Source organism: Pogona vitticeps, chromosome 4 (genome assembly GCF_051106095.1).
Source record: "Pogona vitticeps strain Pit_001003342236 chromosome 4, PviZW2.1, whole genome shotgun sequence".
NCBI lineage: Eukaryota > Metazoa > Chordata > Lepidosauria > Squamata > Agamidae > Pogona > Pogona vitticeps.
In genome coordinates this window covers 32,215,548-32,234,369 of record NC_135786.1, presented here as the reverse complement: position 1 = coordinate 32,234,369, position 18,822 = coordinate 32,215,548, and the positions used below count along the sequence as shown (strand labels likewise).

Genomic DNA, 18,822 nt, shown 5'->3' with positions numbered 1-18,822 from the left:
GTTATAACAAAGTCTATTTTGGTTCATGGACCAGTGTCATTATTCATGGATCAAGGAATGGAGGAGGGAGTGTCTGCCCACCTGGTTAGGGCTGGCAAGGCTCACCAGAGTGTTAACATTAATTACATAGAGACAGTGGTAGAATATTTATATTACAGTCCTATGAATCTGGGAGTGTATCCCATAGAACACTATGAAACTTAATTTTAGGCAAACATTATGTCATAATTTTGGCTGCATAGTCACATGTAATTTGTTTTAGAACTAGAGGGTTAATAATGTAAAAGTATGAAGGAGGTGGCGCTGTGGGCTAAACCGCAGAAGCCTGTGCTGCAGGGTCAGAAGACCAAGCAGTCGTAAGATCGAATCCACGCGACGGAGTGAGTGCCCGTTGCTTGTCCCAGCTCCCGCCAACCTAGCGGTTCAAAAGCATGCAAATGCGAGTAGATAAATAGGTACCATCTCGGTGGGAAGGTAAACAGCATTCCGTGTCTAAATCACACTGGCCATGTGACCATGGAAAGATTGTCTTCGGACAAACGCTGGCTCTATGGCTTGAAGAGCGGGATGAGCGCCACCCCCTAGAGTCGGACACGACTGGACAAAAATTGTCAAGGGGAACCTTTACCTTTTACCTATGAAGGAGATACTTGATGAACATATAATACAAAAAGAAATTTGTTTTTATTTCAGTGTTTTGGTTATCGGTGGGAAAATGCATGAATACAATTTTCTCTGTACAATCAAACTCACAGTTGTGATTACAATGCATTTTGTGTTATTTAGTTTAAGGAAAATTATTGTATGCTTTAAACATTAAATTTTACATTTGTATTCATTAACTCTGTTCTCAATGTTTATATCATGTTGGGGGAAAAACCAGAAACTCTTCTTGCATGTTATCTTCCAACAGGACAAAGGAGTCTCAGCAGCTGAATAAGCTCTATGTGGTGCTCCAGACATTTTGATCAGTATTCAGATAGTATACCACGTTGTCCATTGAGATTTTGTTTGCTCTTTTCAGTCCCTGTGTTTCTGAGCCTGACACTCCACAAAACAATTTGCTGAGAAGGTAGTAAAACACAAATTTAAGGAATGAGGAATTACACAACAGATCTAGAATTAGCAGAGCTAGTTCTTTAGTGACCTGTGGAAATCCCTGTGGAAGGAGAGACTGTGGCAGAAGGACTGTACAAATTTGCAAATTAGTTCCCAACAGAAAAATTGTCACTATTGTATACTACATGTATTGATGTTGTTATGTGTTGTCAAGTCAGAACCAATTTATAGTGACCCTAACACAGCTTTCAAGGTTAAGTGAGATATTTAAGGAGTGGCTTTACCAGTTCCACACCCCTGCTGAGGTTCCATGGCTGAGCAAGGATTTGAACCCTACTGAATCCTAGTCCATACCTTTCCAAATTACTAACTAAAATAATTATAATTTCTGATTCTGTATTTACAGTCATAAAAATAATTCCTGTTCCATCCATAAGCATGAATGGAACAGGCAATAGACAATCCTCACACATCTTCTTAACTCTAGGCTCATTTAGACTATGGGTTCCTGCCGTCCTTATTTGGACTTAATCCTCAACATACCTACTAGGGGGCACCTTCTACTCAGTGGCATGTATTTATCAGTGCAGTATACAAAGGAAAGTACTGTTCATGCAATTTCATGTAACCAAAAGCACACAAAGTGTTGTGGGAGGATGCCACGTATTTCCCCTATGTAACCTCAAGGGACTGTGATCATCTCATTGGTTCCTCCAGAACATTCCAAGGTTAGTGTCTTCTACCAATGCCAGTGGCAGCAAGATCATCACTTTAGAGGTAAGAGAGACATGTGGAATCTATGCATTTTTAAGGTAAATCCTGCTGCTGGAAATGCAATCCGTCTTTAAAAAAAGGTGCATGTCCAGGTGTGCCTTGTTTACACATAAAAATGAAATTGTTTTTCCAGTATCTCCCAAGGTGATACAGAGGCAGCAAAACTCATTCTTTTATTGCCATCAGCACTTTTTCTGGTTTATTACTATTCAAAAAGAATAAGCTAAGCTAAACCTATGGAGAACAAAAATAAAACACGTTGCCAAACGGATGAATGTTGAAGTGTGTCTTCCACCATGACAAGATTCTAGAAGGAAGTCACTAAATAGACTTTGAAATGAAGTATGAAGATCAAGGAAGGAAAATGAGGATACTTGGATACAGGACAAATTTTCTGTGACCGTGGAGAAATTTGATTAAAGCAGCACTTGTGTGCATGCAATTTATGCACCATCATGTGTACAAAAGATTAGCAAATGGCCAAGATAATGCTACTGAAGTAGCCAGGTTCTAGTTAAAAATAGTGTAATTATTTCAACATTGTAATTTTTAAAATTTTACCTAAATTGTATTCCATATATGGTACTTCGATAATTTTAAATTGTGCAACACTCTAAGAGTAAAGAAAGACCACTCTCTTGCTACTAGAATTTGGCAAATTTGATGGTGGCTTTACCAATTATAAGTTTGTAGAAATTCAAGAAATGCCAAAACAAAGGGCCAGAATATGCTTTAAACAGTCCTTATTCGTGTTTCAAAAAGAAAGCTCTTTATTTCATTTAGCAAAAAAATGAAAAATGAATCTATCCTAACTATGTAAAATACGTAGAGAAGCTTCTTTTTAAATGTTTGTCAATATGTTAAAAAAATAGATACTGTATTTCTTATGATGCACATTTCAGTATTCCTCTTATCTCAACTCTTCCTCTTGTTTTTCCTTCTCATTGCCTCCCTGCATTTTCTGCCTTTTTAATATTTTCATTTTACATTCAGCTTTTTTGTTAAGCTTTTAAATTCTACTTGCAACTTGGTGCAAAGCCCACCACCTCCACACCCAGGCACACATAGTTACAAAACCATAGCCGACATAAATCCTTCAGTGGTCATCAGAAGGCAATTATGCACACTACATGGACTTGCCTATATGTCTGTGTGTCTGACTTCCCATCTGCCCTGTTGTGAAGCTTGTAGGCTTCTAAACTAGGTGAGCTGCAAGAAGTATAAATACTGAAATTGTGCTTTCAGTTCCCCAAAGCCTGACTCTCTAAATCAGCACTGTGAGCAGACTATGCTTCTTTTGGGTGTTCAGCAGTGACTAAAAACTATTACGTAACCTTGACTGAGCCATAAGGTCAAATACTTTATAAACCGCTCATCACAGAACAGCTTTGTTCTTCAGATGATCTTTACAGTTGTGGAACTGCATCCTTGAAAACCTGAACATGTGTATAGTTCATTGCTAGAGATGTCCATACTCTCATAAGCCACACAATGTACATTTTCATGTTACAACTGCTATACCTTCCTCAGCATGAGAACTTCTACTTTTCAGCTACTCTGTTTAAGAATGTAAGAACAGCTACACTGGATTAGACCCAAAGCTTGTCTCGATCACCATTCTCTTATCATGACATCTTACCAGATATCAGTGGGTAGCCCACAAATAGACTATGAAAGTGATAGGACCATTTTCCTCATGTTCCCCAGCATACTGCTTCTGACACTGGAGATGATTTGTAGCCATCATGATTGGTAGCCATAAATAGCCTTATTCTCCATCAACATGTCTCATTTTGTTCTTAAACCATCCAAGTTGGCAGCCCTTATCACATCTGACAGTAGTGAATTCCATACTTTTATGAACTATAATGTGAAGAAATGCTTCTCTCTGTCCTAAATCTCCCATCATTTTCCTTTACTTAGCCAATAATAAAAGACTGGTGCCAGACATGTTTAAATTAACTTCCAGCTGATGAATGTGTTTTTTTTCCTTCTAATTCAAGTGAAATTGGCAGTGTATTCTAATTGGGTTAAAAAGCTGCCTCACTAGTTAGACCATTGGCCCATGTCACTCAGGATTGTCTGCAGTTACCAGTACCAACTCTTCCACATTTCAAACAAGTGTCTCTTACAAGAGTACCTGTAGATGCTACAGACTGAACCTAGGAGCTTTTGTACGACATGCTGTGTGACTTGACTGCTTACATATGATAATTTATGAAGCTATTATAAGTTTGTAAGAAATTCAAGAAATGCCAAAACAAAGGGCCAGACTATGCTAAAAAAAAGTCCTTATTCATGTTGCAAAAAGAAAGCTCTTTATTTCATTTAACAAAAAAAGAAAGAAAAAAGAAAAATGCATCTATCCTAATTAGATAGAATAATTAAAGAGAAGCTTGTATTCATGAAGGCTTTCACGGTGGGGATCTGATGATTGTTGTGGGCTTTTCAGGCTCTTTGGCCGTGTTCTGAAGGTTGTTCTTCCTCACGTTTCGCCAGTCTCTGTGGCCGGCATCTTCAGAGGACAGCACTCTGTGCTCTGGTCAGTCCTGTCCTCTGAAGATGCCGGCCACAGAGACTCACAAAACGTTAGGAAGAACAACCTGCAGAACACGGCCAAAGAGCCCGAAAAACCCACAACAACCAAAGAGAAGCTTCTTTTTTTAAATGTTTGCCAATATATGAAAAAAATGGATATTTCTTATGATACCCATTCTTTTTATCCAAACTGACTCCCTTGTACTGTATTTCCTTCACATTGCTTACCTATACTTTTTGCCCTTTTTATGTTTTAATTCTACATTCAACTTGTTTTTTTAAAATCTTTTAAATTCTACTTGCAACTTGATGCAAACCATACCACCTCCACACCCTGGCATACAGAGAGGCTAACGTACGGTGGCAAAACGCCTCATCTCATGGTAATGAGATTCCTTCCCCCCCCCTCCCCACTTCTGTAGGTGGAATGAGAGAATACAAATTTAGCAGGAGGACAAGTTGGAATAGAGGTTAAACTTCCCTCCGTACCACTGTGCACAAATTAAACCCTTGTACACTTACTTCAAAGTAAAAGATAAAATTTAGCTGTCTGGTACACATTTGCCATAGAGTATAGTTTACCTACAAGTCTCACCCTGTTTCAACAATCTCACATTGAATCATTCTAAGTAGTCATCCAGCCCTCAGCCTAGAATTATCTTTCTCGCTCAAGGTAGCTAGAAAATGATAGAAAGAACTGGTTTTTGTGTAAACCCAGACAGTCAGCACACACAGGACGCGTAGATTGGTTGATGCTAGAGGTGTCATATAAACATTCAAAAATCTTGTGTAAGCCAATAGCTACTTGCTGTATAGTATGTGAACAAGCCCTTAGACTGTGAATGATTGTAAACATTATTGAAGCCAGTGATGTAACACTGAAGGGTATAGCCATGAATGATGATGATGCCTGCAGTATGTTAGGTTCAGTGACATTCCCTCCCCTCTAAGACAGTGCTGGACAATGTTTGCCCTTCCAGAAGTTTTTGACAGAATGTTTTGAGTCACCATGGCCAATAGTGAAGAACTGTAGTATAAGCCATAGGTTCCCCACCTTTGCTGTAAGGGCCCATTCATCATATTAAGAATTCTTTGAGGCATGTAAATGTGACACATGAATAAGACAGTTTTCAGTGCTGTCTACTTCACAGCAATATAAGATCCAGAACACCAATACATTAGTTAACAGATACTGTACACATAACAAGCCATGTGCAATAGTCATTAGTTCAGTAACACTTTTATGGAGGAAATCAACAACAAAAAATAGGCATAGATTTGATGTGAAACCAATATAGGGGAATATGTTTTTCTAATATTTCAATAATATGAAACAATATTTTGTGGAAATAAAAGATATTCAACTGCTCACTGCTTGTCTGATTCAGATGGTGTAGAATTACATGGGGTTCCTTTTGTTTTGAAAGTAATTCTTCACACATCTGGTGAACATGTGGAGAGGGAGGAGCCTGTCACAGTTGCAATTCACTTTCCTAACCTTTTGTATTATCAACTGGAAGCTGCTGTACAAGAGGCTCTGCGTCAGCTCCACCACAGAACAGTAGGGGGCAGGGCCTCCTGTCAGGTACAGGCAAAGCTCCCTCTGCATGCATCCAGCCAAATTTTTCTGCACACATTATCATCCTGCTCCCTGCTTTTGCTGAGTGTAGATTTCCATAGAAGAAGAGGTACTCAGAGGTACTCATCACCATCTACACAGAAAACTGAAAAATATTTGCATATCTCAAAACCATCCTGGAATGGATAACTCTTCACTGATGTATGGACCATTGAGAAACAGTTTGAAATAATCGCACATGCCGGTCCCAGTATTTGCCTCTAAGTGCTAACGAATGGCAAATGTTTTCTCATTGCACAAATCAACCCAAACAAGAACAATCAGGAAGCAATTCTGATTTGTACAAAACCTTAATTAATTACAAACTCAAATCAATGTAGCCCCATTGCATCAGCATCATCCCTTCCAAAAAGATGTACAACGTTACCTCTTTGTATAGCAAGCTTTCAGTGTGATGTACAACCTACAAGATCTCAATTCTGCTTTCCCCCCCTTTTCTCATAGTTTGTTTTTCTCCTGGATTCATCTTCATTTGAGTGAGATGAAAGTGCATTTCTTTTTCAGCACGTTGTGAGAACTGTTGTTGCCAATTCAGATTAGCTTTGCGAGAACTGAGCTGGTCAGCATTTTGCACGAGCACCATTTAAGATTAATGAAGGCAAGTGAGATATTGACAAGAGATCAGCTATGGCACTGCAAAACGTTCTTAAGGTTTTCCTTTAGCATACATTTAGAAATGCCAATTGAGTAAGTAAACAACATATGCAAAGTCTTAACCTGGTGTTATAAGCTGCCTGTTTAACCTAGCTCCAGAAATGGGTTCAAGAGGCAGTCAACAGGAATGTGGATATGCTTCAGTCTTCCACTTTGGGTGTCTTTTCCCCCCATATACAGTGGGGTCTCTACTTAAGAACTTAATCCGTATTGGAAGGTGGTTCTCAAGCTGAAAAGTTCTTATGTTGAATCTGCATTTTCCATAGGAATGCATTGAAAACCATTTAATCCGTATCTGCTCTTTTCAGTCCATAGAAACTACAGTGGAACCTCTACTTCAGAACTTAATCTGTTTTGGAATGGTGTTCTTAGGTTGAAACGTTCTTAAGTTGAAGCAAAATTTCCCATAGGAATGGACTGAAAACCAATTAATCCGTTCTGGCTGTTTTTTTGTTATGTAGAGGTGCATTCGTACATTGAAGCATTAGTTCCCATAGGAACTAATGCAAAGCTGGTTAATACGTACTCTACCACTAGGGGGAGAATTTTTTTAACCTAAGATGACCTAAGGTTAAAAAAAGAGCAGGAAAGGTTTTTTTTCCTGTTCTTATCTTGGATTTCTGTTCTCAAGTAGAAGCAAAATTTAGCAAATGGAGCTGTTCTTAAGTTGGATTGTTCTTAAGTAGGGACGTTCTTAAGTAGAGACCCCACTGTACTGGTAATTGTTTTTTAGAATCAATGGCATGAAAATTACAACGTTAGATGATTTAAGTAAGATTTTTTTTATGTTGGCCTTTGATAGGCACTGCTGAACAAATAAAACACTAAGCTTAAGTGGACCTGCAGCACTATGGAAAACCAAAATAGCAAAGCTGCAGTTAAATTACTGAGTGCAAGATGACATGGGATCTGTCTGAGTTCTTTCTGCATGATAAATTGCAGTATTATTTCACTGGTAGGCCAAATCTGGAGACCAATAGATAAGAACTGAAGATCAATTTCTCTTCGATATACATACAGCAGGATTTATAATTCATGTCCAGAGTTGGACTACATAGTTTAGTCTGTCACAACATTAGAATTATAGGTAAAAGCAGAATAAAAATTAAAAGTAAAAAAAAACTTGATGGCACCCTAAAGACTAGCTTTCTCATATGTCTGATGAAGTGGACTTGTCCATGAAAGCTCACATTGAAAAATATAAAAGTTAGTTTTTAAGGTGCCACCATGTTTTTGACTTGTTATTTTTATTTTGCTATTAGCTATAATGCTTGCACAGCCTAATGTGGCTACCCCTTCTACAACTACAACACTTGAAGTGGCACTCACAATTGGTTGAAATTTTGATAAGAAACTATTATGTTGATACCATTGATAGGAGCAAAGTGAGGTACCCTCTCTCTTTGGAGCATAGACAAAAAAGAATTATACCAATCTATATTAATATGCAAATAGGAGTTGATAGCATTAGAACAAGTGAGCTAGTACAAATTATGTCACCCACAGGGAATATTTGAGAATGCTTTAAAGCCTTTCCCCTATTTTCTATTCATCTTCTCAGGAAGTAGTAAAAGAGGTAGTGGGTTACTAAAATATCAGAAATATGTCAAAAACAGAAAGATGTTGTGTCCAGTGTTCAATACATTGAGGTAAGGACTGCCTGTGTTGACAAACTGGCTTGAGGGCTAAACTGTTTTCTTACTCCAGGGGTGGACAAAATGCAGCTCTCCAACTGATGTTGGACTGAAACTCCCACAGCTGTCTTAGTTGGTGAAAACTGAAATATGACTTAAAGAACATTCAAAGCAGTGTGTGAACTCAGCTCATTCTGAAGCTGAATCATGCATGAGAAATATACATAATAGGAGGTCAATAATGGATCAGCTGCTAAGCTTACTCTTTCCATAATAAGGAAGATCAAGTTAGGAAGGTTGTCTGCCTTTAGACAAAAACAATCCTACATGTACTTCTGTGTGTTTTTCCTGGCTTTAAAAGGAAAAAAAGGACAACAAAAGATAATTTAAACTGCAAAAGTATTCCAAAGATCAGAAGGAATGGAATGAATGATATCACAAATACTAACCAATAGGCACTCTTCACAAATGTATCTCCTTCATTCAAATCCTTAATTCTGGAACAGTTCTTTTAAAAGAACTTGCCTCAGAAACAGATTATGTGTATTTACAAGTGATGAATCAGCTGCTACAACTCTCAGAATGTTACATTCATATCTAAACAGTGGCTTACTTCTTTAATGTCCTACTATATTTAATTTACAACCATCTCACCATTGTGCATCAAATGAGTGGCACCAACCCTAGACAGGATTTTGTCACAATTAAATTGTCCCTGGTCTCCTAACACAATAATGCCTGAGTTTCTTATAACGCAACATCATAATCACAAAGAAAAATATTGAAGTGCTGTATTGTGCCTTCATCAGCCTTCGTTGCTGCATTGTTTTAGAACAGAAGTGGAGAGGGGTCTATTTAGCAATGCAGAAACCCACAACAAATACTGTTTCTTCCACATTACAGGGAATGAATGATAAAGGGATTGTTTCAGAACATGCACAATGTATTGCAAGGAAAAAAGCTTTTCATGAACCAACCCATCTGGGAGTTGCTATAATATTGTGGCTCCTGCTGCATCCATACTTCTTGGGTCCTTCACACCAATTATGAAGTTGTTGGTTCTTCTAGCTCCATGAACCACAGAAAGGACTTCAACTTTGTTCACCTGTTGGCCCCTGCTTGTAAAATAGTCGATATCTTCTTCAAGAAACTCACCTGATCGGAAATTTTAGAAAAAGTTACCTGATTAAAAATATCCTTCTCTCTCTCCCTTTTTGACTGGCCCAAGACCTAATGTTCAGAACAGGGGATCCTGTTCTCCCTAGCCCTCTATACGAAAGCCAAGAGGATTGGCAGTTGAATTGGAATTCATTAGTGGTGATGTAACACCCTCCTCCTCTACACCTATGGATAAGAAACTAGTCTAAGGAATGTACTTAACACCTCATTATTGCTTTGTATCCCCCTGCATCAGCCACTTGAGACAACTATCTCACTCTGCCTAATGGTAGGGATGGCCTTCAGCAAAACATTACTATAAACTCCAGCCCTACTCCCCATATTCAAAGAGTTCATGTGCAGAACAGTTACTACATCATGTTTACATTTCCTATCCTCCTGTTAGACTAACACACAATGTTAAAGGACTGATGGAGAGGTAGACAAATAATTCTAACACCATAACATGGGGTTTTGGTTTCTTCTTTTCGTATGGCCGTGCAACGTTTGCTTTAACTTCCTCCAAGTATAATCTGATACAAAACGATTATCCGATTTTCCTAAACCTGCATTATAAATTTGAACAGACTGTGTTTAACTAACAGCAATGACAGCATAACATTAGATATCATAGGAGTAAAAAATTCACCCATTTTGTATGGGTTTTTGAAACTACAGAGGTGTAGTAACTTAAGGCCATACTTACCATCAACTTCGAGGATATTAGACTGAAGCTCAGGATGAAGCCTACCTAGTGAAAGACTGTCACTCAGATTCTTGTTAAACGTTAAAACGTTAACTAAAACCTGTCAAAAAAGAACAAACCAGACATTAATAGTGTTGATAAATTGTATTAACGGGATCTTGACTCTTGTTCTGATGTTCAAAGTGTCAAGCAGGGTGTATGCAATATGCAGTCAAGGTGTCGAGCCACCACCTCCTCCCTTGACCCTTGCCCGGCCTGGCTAATCAAAGCAGCCAGGTCGAAAACAACTGAATGGGCCACAGCAACAATAAATGGGTCTTTCCTTGAGGGCAGGTTTCCATCTGCCCTAAAGAAGACACTTATTAGGCCCATTAGAAAGAAACTTAATATGGCAGCGGACGAGATTAGCAATTAAAGGCCCATCGCCAATGTTCCTTTCATGAGCAAAGTGGTCGAGAGGGTGGTCGCTGATCAGCTTCAGGCCCACTTGGATAAGACAGATGCCCTGGATCCATTCCAGTCGGGCTTCAGGCCGCACCACAGTACAGAGACGGCATTGGTTGCCCTGTACAATGACCTGTTGAGGGAGGCTGACAGGGGCAAAGTGTCCCTGTCGGTTCTCCTCAACATCTCGGCAGCCTTTGATACCATCGACCACGGTATCCTCCTGGGGAGGCTCTCCAAGTTGGGAATTGGTGGCTTGGCGTTAGCCTGGCTCTGTTCCTTCCTGGAAGACTGACCCCAGAGAGTACAGCTTGGGGAGAATCTCTCAGCCCCGTGGAATCTCAATTGTGGTGTCCCACAGGGGTCGATTATCTCCCCAGTGCTGTTTAACATCTATATGAGACCGGTAGGTGGGGTCATCATGGGGTGTGGAGCCTCGTGTCATCAGTATGCTGATGACACCCAGCTCTACATCTCCTTTTCACCAACTGCAGGTGATGCCGTCCTGTCCCTCCAGTGCTGCCTGGGGGCCGTACTGCAGTGGATGCAGGAAAATGGGCTGAGGCTGAACCCGGACAAGACAGAAGTTCTGAGGGTAGACGCCCTTGGGGTTGGTGGCCTGGGTGGCTCTCTCACATTTGGGGGGGGGGGTGACCCTGGCTTTCCACCTTTGGCGGATTGCCCGGCTGCGACCTTACCTTGACATGGGGGCGCTCACTACCTTGATACAGTGGTGCCCCGCATAGCGACGTTAATCCGTTCTAGGATTAATGTCGCTATCCGGATTCTTCACTATGCGGGGGGGGGATTTTTCCCCTTAGGAAATATCGCAATGCGATCGCTTTTGCGATCGCAAAATCCCCATCGCTATGCGGATTCGTCATTAAATGGGGCGCTCATTATACGAGGCACCACTGTACATGCACTCGTAATCTCAAGATTAGACCACTGTAATGCGCTCTACGTGGGGCTGCCTTTGAGGCTGATGCGTAAACTTCAAGTGGTGCAGAATGCAGCGGCCAGACTCCTTACTGGAGTGAGAAAACACCAACATATTTCTCCTGTTCTGGCCATGCTGCACTGGCTGCCCATCCGTTTCTGCATTGAATTCAAAGTTCTAATGCTTACCTATAATGCCCTAAACGATTTAGGACCTCGATACTTGGCAGAGCGCCTGCTCCCACCAAGATCTACTCAGATCACCCGCATGAGTCAGGAGGTGAGGCTGAGGAGCCTGACACCGAAGGAGGCCCAGAGGCCGGGCCTTCTCGGCGGTGACTCCTCGCCTTTGGAACAACCTTCCTCTGGAGATTCGCTATGCTGCGTACTTTCAAATGTCAGCTGAAAACATGGATGTAGATCCAGGCCTTCCCTCCTGTCAACTACTGATTTCTTTTGCTTTGCTATTTATTATTTATTTATTCCTGCACTATTTGTTATTGTTGTATGCTAATGTTTTTATGGTTTTAATTGTTTTGATATTCTGTAAGCCGCCCAGAGTGGTAGAATATACCAGATGGGCGGGATATAAATCGAACAAATAAATAAATTAATAAACTAGATAAAGAAGAATGGTAGCAGCTTCCTCGAGGAAAGAGAAAATCATTATGGTTGGAGTTAATATCCCGAAAAGCTTCTAGAGCGAGAAGTAGTGGGGCATGCTGTGGGCTTAAAAGAGGCCCCAGAAGATAGGAAAGTGAAAGTGTAAGGTCCTTCAAGCCATGTGCAGAGTAGAGAAGAGACATACAACAGTTGCTATTTCAGGACACAGAGAGGAGGTGGAGATGACATGGCTGAATGCTTTTCATAGAAAAACATGGACTAGCATTTTAGGGTGAAAGCTTCGCTAGAGTCCATGTCCACAAAACCTAGTTCTCTATGTGGGGCAGAGGTTAGGAGCATTTGACTTTGCAAATATTCTGGACTTCAGCCATTAGGTGTTACCAATGGCCATGTTGGGTAACTAGTGAGTGTTGAATTTTAAAGCATCTAAGGGACAGATGTTTTGTTTTTATTTCATTTTATCCCACCCATCAAATGGCATGCCACTATTCTGGGTAGCTTACATATATTAAAAAAAGAGAGTAAAGATAATCCACCCCCCACCAACCAGGCAAACCTCTCATCAAAGTACTGGGGGGGGGAACCAAAATATCCCCCAGTGATGGCAGCAGTCAGAAAACAAAATTGAAATATAACAAAATAATAAGGGGAGGACATCTTGAAAAGCTTTTCCTGAAAATATATATTTTAATTGGTTTTCTAAATGCTAGGAGGGAAGGGGCCTGGTGCCCCTTTGCTGGCAGGGCATTCCATAATGTGGCAGCCACCACCGAGAAGGCCCAGTTCTTAGTCATCAATTTCTAGGCTTCTCTCCCTAATTTCAAATGATCATCAGCATCTAATCCTTTGAGACCTCATTCACAAAGTCTTGCAGTGCTGACCCAAGGCAGTCAGTCTCTTTTCCAAATAGTGTCTCTTTTCCAGCAAGAAAAAAAAAAACATTTTGAAATGTCTTATTGCACCTTTTAGACACCAGTTCTGGCTTCTTCTGTCCCATGCTCATAGTGCCACTTGAAGGAGGTTCTTTCACTGTAAGGCAATGACGGAGCTGCATGTGATGACTTCCCCTTCTCCCTAGTAAGAAACGTCACTATCTAACGTAAAAACATTTTCCAGTGCTCAGAACTGACCTGTGTAATGCTGCTCAAGGCTTTGTCTCCCCCGTTGGCTCCCAGGCAGAGGTAAGTCCCACACATCCCTTCCGATGGCCGGACAACAGTAGGCAATAAGAAAGACAAAGGTCTTTTCCCAGGCTGTATAAAGTTCCTCTGCAAAAAGAGGAAATTCCCAAATACTATTAAATATATCAACAGGGACTTTCTTTCCAATTGCAGATTTCTGCCCTCTTGTACTGTTTCTATTGTATGTTGTAATGTCAGATTCAAATTATGTTGACCTGAAGGATGTTCCTTCATCTGGTGTCTTCTAGATGTGTTAGAGCACTGTGACATGGTCAAGAAGGCATCTTGATCTAGGCTGACTCCCATTCCCCGCCCCCCCCCCCCAGTTTATGGAAGGATTCTGGTGGCTCCACTATTGCAGTGAGGTAGCCTCGGGAGAAGAAGATGAGCCCAGCTCATCATCTAAAAGGATCAGCCCTTCTGCTACCCCAGGCAGCACCATATCTGCAAGTATGCAGGGAGATCAGCCACACAAAGGAGATGAGAGACAACCACTGCTTCTAGCCCACCAAGGAGGGATCAGATGAGAAGGTAAAAAAGAGACCTGAGGATTAAAAAGAGTGGAGATCTGTAGACAACAAGGAAGGAGTCCCATATGGAAGGGGTCAACATATAAGGTGAAGAAGAGGAGTGGGTTGAAGCTATAGACTGGTTGAGATCTTACTGGCAGCCCCTTGGTGAAGCCTATTGCATCTAGGCAAATTTTTCCCAGTACTGCTTCACCCAGAGACCTCAACTGAGCCAGTCCACACCTCTCAGAGAAGTAGGAGATCATCTGACTCCTATCCAGAATTGCTAGCTTTGGAGGTAATGCCAAGTGTGGCAGCTCCAACAATTGCAAGATGCTTATCATGTAAGGGAGCCCAAAGATCCCTTGGCCAGATGAGCCAGAGGACCTGCTGCCAGCCTTTGTGCCACCTGGACATTGGCAACTCTGTTGAGGAGGGTGAAGACAGCCACTCTGAGAGACCCAGTTGGTGGGCCAAACCTACAGAGAAATTGGAGGGGTACCTGTTTTGCTTTGGAAGTAGTCTGTATTGCAAAGCACCGTGAAATAATGCCATGCTGCTTGAACCTTTGTTGTGCAAGGATTCCATATGTTATTACTCCAAAGAACTCTTTGATACCCCTCTGCCATGGAGAAGCTGGGGACACAAACAATCACAAATTCCTTCCCCACTATGCCCATCATTGATGGGAGTAGATTGATGGGACTTTGAAACCCTTTACAACATATTTACTGCAGCCACTGCAAAATTATTTCATTCTAGACTGAAGGGTTTTTTCAGGCTACAGGCTCAGATTGACCTGTGCGGAACAATTTTTGTGCACTGAGTAGTGCCAATTGTTTCTTAGTATGTTGTGTCCCACCAATTATAGTATCAAATAATCTAAGTCCTATGATTACTTAAACACCCCCAAAACACATACACTTTTTTTCCTGAAGACATTTCATTAATTGGCATTCTGTTATTATATTTTTAATTGTAGTAAGCTGGTGTGCAGGGGAATGGGAGAATAGGAGAAACACTGTTCAGAACTGAATAGTGTTACTACAAGCAAGCCAAAACATCACAGATGGATAATCCATGTCTGATAAAGTAGTTACAAGACGGCCATCACATTTGCAGAAGTGCATGATGAACGAGGGAGGCTGAACTCTTAGCTACTTTTATGAGACATTGAGGTCCAGCCTTGGCTGTGCTAGACAGAGTATGTTATGTGGACAGCCACTGTCATTATATAATTTACTCAGTAACTGGCAATATCGTTAATTGCATCTGGATGGAGTGAGGCATTTTCTTTTACTGTTCTGCTGGTTAGGAGAGTCAGTGATTAGTCTTGATTAGTCTAGTTTCCTAGGGATGTGGTGGCGCTGCGGGTTAAACCGCAGAAGCCTGTGCTGCAGGATCAGAAGACCAGCAGTCATAAGATCGAATCCACGCAGCGGAGTGAGTGCCCATCGCTTGTCCTAGCTCCCGCCAACCTAGCAGTTCAAAAGCATGCAAATGCAAGTAGATAAATAGGGACCACCTCGGTGGGAAGGTAACAGCGTTCCGTGTCTAAGTCGCACTGGCCATGTGACCACAGAAGATTGTCTTCAGACAAAACGCTGGCTCTATGGCTTGGAAACAGGGATGAGCACCGCCCCCTAGAGTCAAACATGACTGGACAAAAATTGTCAAGGGGAACCTTTACCTTTACCTTTTTAGTCTAGTTTCCCAGTTAACTGCTCTTCTCAGAAGACAGCTGAGAGCGGACATTTAGTTTTCCATTTGAGATGTACATGAAGGATTTAATAGAAGTCTCCCCAGTCAAAACCCACCTTTATGTGCATTCTGAAGGGTACAGTCCTCTGGGAGACTATACCACCCACATTCCTGAACAGTTTTTACCTTGTGGCAGTTTGTCTCTAATAGTTCTACCTTTTGTGCAGAAGCACAACTGGACGTTAGCCACTGAATCCAACAATTTTCAGGCATGTTGGTTCTGAGGCACTGTAAAACTCTTCTCTCCAAAGGAGGCAGCACTTTCATAGATAATAGTACTTGGAGAAGTCAGTCTGGGTTATTCTCTAATCAGAAATCATGGATGGCATTTCAGAGCTGGGGTTGGTTGCAGTGAAGCCAATGAAATCAATGGAATTTCTGTTAGAACATGTCTCACTGATCTAATTGGATTTGTCCTGAAAATGACCAAGACTGAAAAAGACCAAGACAGCCAATTGACATTGGTGAGGGTGTGTTTTTGTTCTTCAAATATGAATGGTGTAAAACTATGGACAACCATAGGAAATTAGAGCCTCCTACGCCTTATTATTTTGAGTATACTTAGACTTCATTAATAGCTTGCATCACACCTATATACAGTAATGTCTCCTTGCATTATTTGTGTCACATTGAGTGCATAATTTATTACCAAGCTGGGAGAGAAATGGTCCTCTGTTTCATTTGTCCAAGAAAAATCTAGCATCTGACTGTTCAGAAGGATTCCTGAAGAAGTCATTATTCCACTTCCAAATGGCCGGTTCAAGGAACTGAAGAGGAAACAAGGAAAAGACTTTAAAGGGCTGCTATAGATTTTACAGAATCTTAACAACACCTCACCCAGCTCTTTAAAGTGCTTTGCATTATTATTATTATTATTATTATTATTATTATTATTATTATTATTATTATTATTATTATTATTATTATTATTATTATTATTATTATTATTATTATTATTATTGTTGTTGTTGTTGTTGTTGTTGTTGTTGTTGTTGTTGTTGTTGTTGTTGTTGTTGTTGCTGCTGTTGTTGCTGTTGTTGCTGTTGTTGCTGTTGTTGTTGGTAGTAGTAGTAGTAGTAGTAGTAGTAGTAGTAGTAGTAGTAGTAGTAGTTGTTTTATATGCCGCATTTCTCCCAACAAGGGACTCACTAATCAGAATACATAAAAAGAGATGAGACCCAAGCAGCTTCTTCCTCATGGGCTTTGATAGAGATCATACCTGTGTGGCATTTTGATTTACCAAGATTTTACTTGGAACTGAGTTCAAATGCCATGGTTTGAAACACCTAGCCGTTTTGTTTTAATTTCTATGCCTTTTCTTCATTTTCCTTTTAAAAAGTCATCTAAATGGGTGAAAAGTTTTGACATACTTGAAACTATGCCTATTTTGTTACTTTATAGTTGATCCTAGTAAAAGTCTTTCCAAGTTGTGAATTTTGGATTCTGTTTTGGATTCTAGCCAGAGGCCTAAAGGAAACTTTAATGCAAAGTTCTATTCTGTTTTTTAACTTTCTAGGGCTCTGCACTGTTCCTCAGTCTAACTCATTCTGTGTCCATTTGAAAGCACACATGACTTCTGGCAGAATTATTTGTCTACCTGTGGCCCAAAGAACACACATACACAAAAGAGAAGCTGGAGATCGCTTTTCTGAACTTTGACAGGGATACCAAGAGAGGAAAGAAAGGGAAGAGAGAGGACAAATACAGACTCTGACATCCTAAATTAACTTCTGGTCTGACCTGTCAAAACCAACACAAGAATACATGCAATTACCCATGTAGATCCAGCTCAGCCCTTAGCAGTGTAAGAAGTTGTAACAGCTACGTTAAAAGGGTGTGTGTGTGTGAAAATTTGAGAATGTGAGGCCCAAATTGTATACACTGACACAAATCCTTCATTTCAGCTGAAGTGAAGGCAAATGTCATGGAGAATTGCTGCAAGGGTCCATGCAGCACAATGATGTCATTTAGAGGTGCTCCACAGCATCTCAGGGATTGAAGCATGCAGGAGAAGCCTTGGGTTTCACAAAGGGTAAAACTGTACTTCACCTTCTTCAGGTGTCAGGTCAATGTATTCTTGTATGATACTGAAACTTTTGATTTTGTGTCACATCTTTTTTTTAAAAAAATGTTTCACCTCATAAAATTCAAGTTTTCACACAAGGGATCCTGGATCCTTTGCTCTGCCCCATGGTCACAAAAAATGCACAGATAGCCTTCATACAGAGCTTAGCTACACATCCTTTTTTATTATTATTAATAAAAAGGAAAGTTACAAATAACAGAAATAAAACTAAAATACAAACTCAGTAGTGACTGCACGCGATGTACATTAAACATTTCCCACCTGCGCCACCTTCACCCTCGGGACTAGGTGACCCATAATTATCAATTTGTACCACTTTTCATCCCATTCCTCTCCAAAAATACATTGATTCTTCTAATCTATACATCCTATTCTCTTATGTTTAAGAGGAAGTTCAGCTGCCCATTGATATGGATTAGTTTAACAGGTCCACCGGACGTTACTAGTGTTTGGAATCAATCTCTCCTACTTCCCTTCCATTTCAGTTATTTTGCATTGCTTGGGAACTGGGTTTGTTTGTTTGTTGGCAGCTTGAGGTTTTTCTAGCTCTGTTATTCTTGTCTGTTCCTTCCTCTGGAATAAGCCTGGTTCTTATGGAATTACCTCCTCAGCTAACTCTGGTTGACAGAGTTAAATGGGAGGAGTGGAGTTGGGGTTTTCTCCTCAGCAGATCTAGCTCTTATCCTCTGTTTCATGTCTGACAGGATCAAAGCAACATGCTATTTTACCAATAAAAAAGAGCTAATGGCTCCAAGTTCTTATTTTAGCTCTGTAGACTTTTCTCCATGTTATGAAGAAACTAATATCTGCTTTCACAAACTTTCAACACCAAATCAGGCAACAACAAGAGAGGGAAACAAAGGATGGAGACAGGGTGGAGAATGGGAAGGGCATGAGAAAGGAGGGAGATGGGGGTGGGAAGAGAAGGAAAGGGGAGGAAGGGAAGTAATGTGTTATGGTGCAGAAAATCCTTATCTGGATTATATTGCGTGTATGTAAGTTTGATGTGAGTAAATCCAGTGAGCACAATTCCAACCCACATTAATCCAAAACAACAGCTCATCTGGATGAGTCTTTAGTTAGTGTTTTGGCATTCAGACAAATACAATATACAGT

General features: G+C 40.5%; 1 protein-coding gene across 2 annotated transcripts in view; it reads right to left on the bottom strand.

Moving 5' to 3' along the window:
* Positions 1 to 662: 662 nt before the first annotated feature.
* The window catches only part of GGT7 (gamma-glutamyltransferase 7), a 46,631-nt gene continuing 28,471 nt past the window's right edge, over positions 663 to 18,822 (bottom strand). The window contains exons 12-16 of one of the 2 annotated variants that reach the window (XM_072997006.2): positions 16,270 to 16,387; positions 13,300 to 13,437; positions 10,163 to 10,262; positions 9,276 to 9,453; positions 663 to 1,064 (exon numbers count right to left, since the gene is read on the bottom strand). In XM_072997006.2, the coding sequence (XP_072853107.2) occupies positions 9,290 to 9,453; positions 10,163 to 10,262; positions 13,300 to 13,437; positions 16,270 to 16,387 (520 nt within the window). In that variant the 3' untranslated portion in view covers positions 663 to 1,064; positions 9,276 to 9,289. Of the gene's footprint in view, positions 1,065 to 7,564; positions 9,454 to 10,162; positions 10,263 to 13,299; positions 13,438 to 16,269; positions 16,388 to 18,822 lie in introns of those variants that run through there. The other variant, XM_072997005.2, reaches the window with a different exon arrangement.